This window comes from Carassius auratus, chromosome 21, assembly GCF_003368295.1.
Source record: "Carassius auratus strain Wakin chromosome 21, ASM336829v1, whole genome shotgun sequence".
Taxonomy (NCBI): domain Eukaryota; kingdom Metazoa; phylum Chordata; class Actinopteri; order Cypriniformes; family Cyprinidae; genus Carassius; species Carassius auratus.
The window spans coordinates 16474227-16481768 of NC_039263.1; the positions used below are offsets into that span (position 1 = coordinate 16474227).

General features: G+C 36.8%; 1 protein-coding gene across 3 annotated transcripts in view; it reads left to right on the plus strand.

The window, feature by feature from the left end:
• unc5da (unc-5 netrin receptor Da) overlaps positions 1-4707 on the plus strand; it is a 179954-nt gene extending 175247 nt beyond the window's left edge. For all 3 annotated transcript variants that reach the window (XM_026196317.1, XM_026196318.1, XM_026196319.1), the window contains 2 exons: positions 39-217; positions 3213-4707. In XM_026196317.1, the coding sequence (XP_026052102.1) occupies positions 39-217; positions 3213-3453 (420 nt within the window). In that variant the 3' untranslated portion in view covers positions 3454-4707. The remainder of the gene's footprint in view (positions 1-38; positions 218-3212) is intronic.
• Positions 4708-7542: the final 2835 nt, after the last annotated feature.

The following is a 7542-nucleotide window of genomic DNA, read 5'->3' on the forward strand; positions in this document are numbered from 1 at the left end:
TCCTCTTATATATCATTGTGATACTTTTTTTCCTCCAGAATGAAAAAGACACAGTGCCGTTCTTCACACAATCAGACTGTACCATCACCTCTCAAACAGGGTCCAGGGCCTTCAAAATCCCCCTGTCCATTCGCCAGCGAATCTGCGCCACCTTCGACACAGCGAATGCCAAGGGCAAAGACTGGCAGCTCTTAGCGCAGAAACTGCATATAGACAGGTGAGAAATATATGCAAAAACACAGCAGACATGCTTTGTCCATAAGCAAATATACAGAAGGATGACATACATGCTTCAATACAAACATATGGACTCCCTCGCGTCTAATTTACTACATATTCTTCTAGCACATGGTCGCGTTAACCTTCGGCAAAGCCACAGGCAGTAACTATGGGGTTTTAATGAGATCGAACTCATGCATCCTCCAACCGCCAGTTCCAGGAGAACACACCTCTCATCTATGACAATACATGAACACAGTTATACTCGCCCTTAAGTGACCGTTCATCCTAAAACTGCTAATTTTTTCATTATTTACTCACCCTCATGCCATTCAAACCGGACGTGCTTTCATCTAACAGTGCCATATTTGAATCCGAGACTGATAGCAGAGGGCTATATTTTTGTCATTTTTGTTTGAATATATATATATATAGAGAGAGAGAGAGAGAGAGAGACAGAGAGAGTGACCCTAACATTTCTCTTTTAAAGAAATGAATACTTTTATACAGCAAGAATGCATTCAATTTATCAAACGTGGTAGTTAAGACTTTTACATTGTTGCATAAAAAAGTTTTAAATAAATGCTGTTCATTTGAACTTTCCATTCGTCATAGAATCCTGAATACATTGCTTCACGGATTGCACAAAAATAATGATAATAAAAAGAAATGTTTTGAGCTTTAGATCAGCTTATTAGAATTCTGTGTTAAATTATTTTTCTAAAAGTGAACGAATTTTCTTTGAGTGAACTCTCCCTTTCAAAACCATTTTTATTTCATTTATGTGTAACATGAATGAATGCTCTTTCACTTTCACAAAAACATCATTGATCTTCTGCCCAGCTAGCAACTTTTAACAACAGTTTAATTTACTAGCTGCCTGTTTTTATTTCATTTCCCATGGTTATTTCACAAACGCTTAACAAAAACATTCCACGAACAGACCCTACGATCAAAATGTCCAAGAGGTTTTGAGTTTAAAATCTGTCGCATGTTTATTCGCTTCACTGCAGCGGTGGATGAATATAACTTTCATTCGTAATATGGGTTTACTTTTGTAATATTTTCACCAGGGATAAAAGACAGAGTTGTTTTTGAAATGAGGCCGGGAGAGTCGGACAGAAGGATTTAGGGGAATTTTCTAGCTGGTCAGAGCCCCAGGCAGTGTGTAATGAGAATGTCTCCTCCTTGTTAAGCGGATTCCTGCAATTACCTTCTGAGGATGTGCAAGCTCGTCTAAACAGCGCAGAGGGCAATTACCCAGAGAGCTGTGGGGCAGGAGTTGTAGCGCAGCACTGCCCCCTTCTGGAGTCCGGATACTCAAAGAAAAAATAGTTTTGTTTTTTTTTTAACCAGCAATATCACCAGTTTTATCCATTATAACCTGCTTGCATGCAGATTAATGATTTGTGTTTTGACTTCACTGGAAAATGTGACTATTGTTTTCTAAAATAACTTCAAGGTCAGCACAAGGTCAACAGGAAGTGAGATGAAACCCAGCTGCAATAAAAAGTTGAGGCAGACGTCTGCTTCTTTAAGACGCACACCTGCAGAACTGTGTGCTTTCCACTTCTGTGATTCAATTATGTCTCAAAGATGGGTTGATTTTCTTCCAGCAAAACTTCTTTAATATCCTTCTCGCTTTTATAAACTAATTTAGCCATTTTGATATGTTGTTGGGGCATACATGCATTACAGGATAACATTATTAAATTGAAAGTTATGCAGACTGAGAATCCTTGCAATAGAGTGTAATAATTCAGTGTCTCGGCGGAATAATATGCATTTATCTAGCCAAACTTGTGGGTTAGCTCAATGCGAATTTAAAATAAAAACTGAAAGATTTTTTTCAAAGATTTGGCTATCTAGGTTAATGATTTTATATATACATATATAAATTTTGTTTTTGTAAATTTACCATATTTTTAAATATACTGTTCAAATGTTAATTCATGATGCGTTAACTTTTGTTCATTTATACTTTTATCATTTTCACTTAAAATTTAAACATGCATTAGCATGTGCAGAAATTATTATGAATTTAGATTAATAAATGCTGTAAATATTGTTCAGTGTTGGATCATGATACCTAATGCATTGTATGTTGGTTACACTTTATTTTAAGGTGTCCTTGTTAAGTACTGATTAATATTAATTAACTATATGTTTAGGGTTAGGACTAGTGTTTGGCTTAGGGTTGCCTGCATTTAATAAAGCGTAATTTATTGTTTTTATAATAGTAAGTACCGTATTTTTTGGACTATAAGTCGCACCTAATTATAAGTCGCATCAGTTCAAAAATACGTCATGATGAGGAAAAAAACATATATAAGTCGCACTGGACTATTAGTCGCATTAATTTAGCACCAAGAGAAAACATTACCGTCTACAGCCGCGAGAGGGCGCTCTACGCTGCTCATTGTAGACTACAGGAGCAATGAGCAGAATTACAGCGCCCTCTCGCGGCTGGAGACAGTAATGTTTTCTCTTGGTTCATTTCTCTTGGTTCATGTCAAATTAATTTTGATTAAATAAGTCGCACCTGACCATAAGTCGCAGGACCAGCCAAACTATGAAAATAATGCGACTTATAGTCCGGAAAATACGGTACATGTAACAAATGTAACAATGACACCTAAATAGTTACAATAATGTTAAAATTGTAACCTTCTTATAATGTTTTACTGGTATTTTCTGTTGTCTTCGATTTCACACGACATGAATATGTAATCGGTTGGACCAGTAATAAACTTAACAATTTATACAATACCAGTTAAAGTATACTTAAATTGTTTCACAAACACAATTTCATTAGCATTTCACTTCGCCTCCTCACCATGCACAAGTCTCAAATATTTAAAAGTTATCATTTGACATTTGTCCCTGCTTGTTTAGTCATTTTTTTTTTTATTCAGTTGATGCAATTATAATTTGGTTCTGGTCAGATTGTGCTGTTAATCCAAGTTTGCCCTTTGTCTTTTTCTCCCATACAGAAACCTGGGGTATTTTGCGCGTCAGACAAGCCCGTCCGCTGTCATTCTGAGTTTATGGGAAGCTCAGCATCAGGAACGAGGTGATCTGGACTCTTTGGCCAGCGCTCTAGAAGAAATCGGCAAAGTTCAGTCTAAACACTCCACCAGCGCTGACACTCTGGACCGCATCAGCAAAACCATCCCCTCCAGCGACTCCACCATGAACCGCAGCAGTGAGGAGCTCGACGCCAACCACACCTAAAACAGTTTCATTGGAAATGAAGACTAAAACACTGTCCTTATCGGAGATAAGAGGGTACGACGAAGGAAGAGAGGAGGCGGCACTTTAAGAGGTTGCAACGATTTGCTCCTCCCTCGCCTTGACTGATCAAAACAGGGTGTTAAAGATGGGTTGTGACCAAATAGACAAGCTTCAGTGATTCACCGAAACTCACACACGTACACAGTATTCCTATCAAATACCCTTAAACGCATCAGAACAAACTGACTTATACACTAAGCCTGTCTGATGAAAATTTGCAGCTAAAGATTGTGGGTATGCTTTCGCGATCGTTTGTCTCCGTAAAGGCCAACTGAGAAATCACAACAGCCTAAATGTTGACTTGCGACCACAGAGCGGGCCGCCTCGATGCTTCAGAGTGTTGAAGAATGTGTCGTCGTTTTTGTGGGACACTTTTCATTTGCGTCTTTATGTTTGAAAACCACAACGGTTGTCTGCATTTCTGAGTAACTTTCTGATTGCAAATAGATTTAAGACAAACGAAAAGAAAAAAAAAAAAACATCTGTACTATTGAATACTATTAAAGCCTGTTGGATAGCAACCAGTGTAAGCTGAAAGATGTACTCGAAGATAACCAAAACAAAACATTGTTATACATTTACTTTTGCAGCCTATCGAAATATATAATTATTATTGTTGTTATTTTTTCGTCTGAAGGAGGGAATATAAAAGAAAGCAGAAAATGATCATGCTTACTGAGAAAGTTTGATTTGAGGTAAGGAATATCATAAAAAATTTAAAGTGACGGTTCAGCTAAAGAAAATAGCCTAGAAATGCTTCGTGTAACTCATCACTATATCTCAAGACTTCTAAAGCCATATGACAGCTTTTTTTAATTTAGAAACAGACTGATTTTTTTTATCATTTAGTGTCCAATTTATGGCTTGAAATCTTCAATCCACAACTGAAAATAAGAGTGGCCAGTGCATTCATTAAAATTTGGTTTATTCTTCAAAAGAAAGAAACTGGCAGAAATGAGTATGGAACAGAAGAGGGCGAGAAAATGAAGACATAATTGTCATTTTTGTTTATGTTGCCAAGCTGACTGCTGATTGGTTAGAATCCTTCTCTGTCAGCTGTTTCTCAAAATGACAAATGATGGACAGCTGTGTGTAAAATGGATTGGAAAACCTAGTAAAAATCCATCAAACATAATTTGACAGGAACCTCTGGTGGTTTGATCTGAATGTAGAGAACACACACTTAACCCCCCCCCCCCCCCCCACACACACACACACACACACACACACCGTTGCTTTATTTTTCCTCTACATACATCAGTTTGTGACCTCATATTGACCGGATGGGATCAATGATGACTGAAAAAGCATTTGAACACATCTCACCTGCTGGAAAACTCCAGTATGCTGACAGGTGCACACGCATACATGCATAATAATGCATAGATGTGTAATCAACCCCCCAACGTCTGAACATAAAGCAGACAGTATCCACCGCATCTCATTCCAGGTATCACACATCACTTGTGAAAGATGAGATGTGCGAGAGTGTGTTGCTAACGCTAGATTATCATACAGCTGTGTGAATATGTGATGAAATAGTCTGTTGCATCAGACTATAAAAAGAGATTGTGCTCTTTGATATATGAAATCATTAACAAAACCTTATATATGCTCTGTCTGAGGTACATTAGGGAGGGAATGAAAGGGAAGGGAAGAAATAAGAATGAAATAAGGAAGAGAGATGGGAAAGTAAGAGGGGAAGATATTTGAAAGTATTAAAGAGTGGTAGAAGACACGAGGAAAGGAAAAGGGTGAGAAGAGACTTGGAAGGGAACTTATAAAATAGTATTTGAGCAAATCATAAAAGAAATAGAGAGGGACAGAAAGGGGGGCCAAAAAGAGGAAATACTGATGTGAAGGGAAAGAGAAGAGGAAATATGAAAGAGAAGGGAGAGGAAATGGGAAATTAGAAAAAAAAGAAGAAATGGGAGAGGGAAAAGAAGAGGAAATATGAAAGGGAAGGAGAGGAAATGGGAAATTAGAAAAAAAGAAGAAATGGGAGAGGGAAAATAAGAGGAAATATGTAAAGTAGAGGAAATAGGGAAAGGAAAGAAGAAGAAATGGGCAGCGGAGAGGAGAAAGAAAGAAAGAAAGAAAGAAAGAAAGAAAGAAAGAAAGAAAGAAAGAAAGAAAGAAAGAAAGAAAGGGAAGGTAGAAAACAAGATAAGAAAAAAGAAAATAGAGAATAGAGGAACGAGGAGAGGAAAAAAGAGTAACAAATGGGAAAGAGAGCGATAAGGAACAAGACGGAAAGGAAAGTGGAGAAGATGAGAAAGGAAAGAATGGGTAGAGGATAAGAAACAAAAAAGGTGAGGAACAAGCAAAGGAATGTAAGTGATGCCAGTTTTAATGACAGAAATTGACATGCATATCTGAGTGTGTGTAAACAGTACAGTTACAGTAAAGACTGTTATAAACGTTGACTGTGGAACAGAGAGCCCTCGGGTGTTTGGCATGTAGAGCGTCTGAGAGAAAGAGAAAGACAGACATTCTGAAAGATTTATTTTATTTGGGTACATTTGTGTGTGATGGTATTTGTTGGCTTCTGAAAGGCTATCCATCAAAAAAAAAGGGAAAATATCAGTTATTTCGGGAAATATCGTGCTAGTGCCAGCTTAATTTGAATAAATGATGTATTTACTGGCAGTGGAAATAAAAAAATATAATTATTACTCCTATATAATGTAATTTTATAATACAAATTGCATTTGTTCTGATTGTACTGTATACAGTAGGTATGCTGATAATGAACACTTTCTTATCCCATAATGTTTATAGGAGCTGAGCAGCCAACACATTCACATACATTTTTTGTATCATTATTTTATTTATTTATTTATTCCTTCCTTAAATTATTTAAGTGCCAGAAACTGAGACCGGTGCCTCTATAAAAAAAAAAAAATTGCTATTAGTAGCAAGAAAATTGATCCTCCTGGAATAAACAGCTAGAATAAATCTAACATAGCTCTTTTTTTGCTAATGCACAAAAATTGATTAAAAATGTAAAATTTCAATTTTTATTTTTATGAATAGTATAATACGACAAATATTCATAGCATACTGTTGTTTGCAATTTTTATCTGTTCACAATTTATTTTTCAAGCGATTTTAAATGATAGGAAACTGTATCCACTGCAGTATTGCTAGTACTTTAATCATGGCCTGTGTGTTATGTAGCTCTGCAGTAAGTGATTATTAACAGCAGAGGGCGACAGATAACTTGCTTTCCCCCATTTCTCTTCTACAGCACTCTCAGCCTTTTAGACTGTAAAGACATTGACCACAACAGTGTTCAAAAGAACCATGACTTTGCCAGCTGTTCGTGGTTTACTGGATAAGTATTAAGAATACAGATTTTAACAAATTATTTTATTAAACATTTCCACCTAATACAATAAATGTGTATTCATAAAATGTATCAAAACATCCATAGAGTTAAAAGATGGTATTATTGTACATTATATTTGTGTTTTCATTTTTGGTTGAACTAACCCTCGTGGACCACAGACCTCTGGTTGAGAACCGCTAGTTTCAAGTCAGATTACTGGAGATTTTACCATTTTTACTTCTACTAGTTTGTTTTTCAGTTTAAAGTTCTGCATAAAGCACAAAACTCTCTTCCGATTCAGAAAAGTATAATTTATTGATCTCTTTGGTTTCTTTGTTTATATAAAATGTTTTTTTTCCAGTACTTTACACTTGAAATGCACCCACTCAATGGTGTTTTGAAGCAAGAACACAATGCTGTTTACATTAAGGAAGGATGCCATTCCAGATGTCACAGACCTCATCCAGTGCCGACATCTCCAGCCCGGGCCTCTGACACTCACCGAACCTGCACACTTCCCTGGAGCTTCACACTCCCACTCGGAGACTTAACTAAACAATCCAGATCTCTGGATAACACAGGGCTTGTGTGTGTGTGTGTGTGTGTGTGTGAGGCGATGACTGCTTTATGCAAACATCTCTGTCACCATTCCCTTATAATTCCTACACCATTGCCAGTCCCCTAAAGTATTTACACTT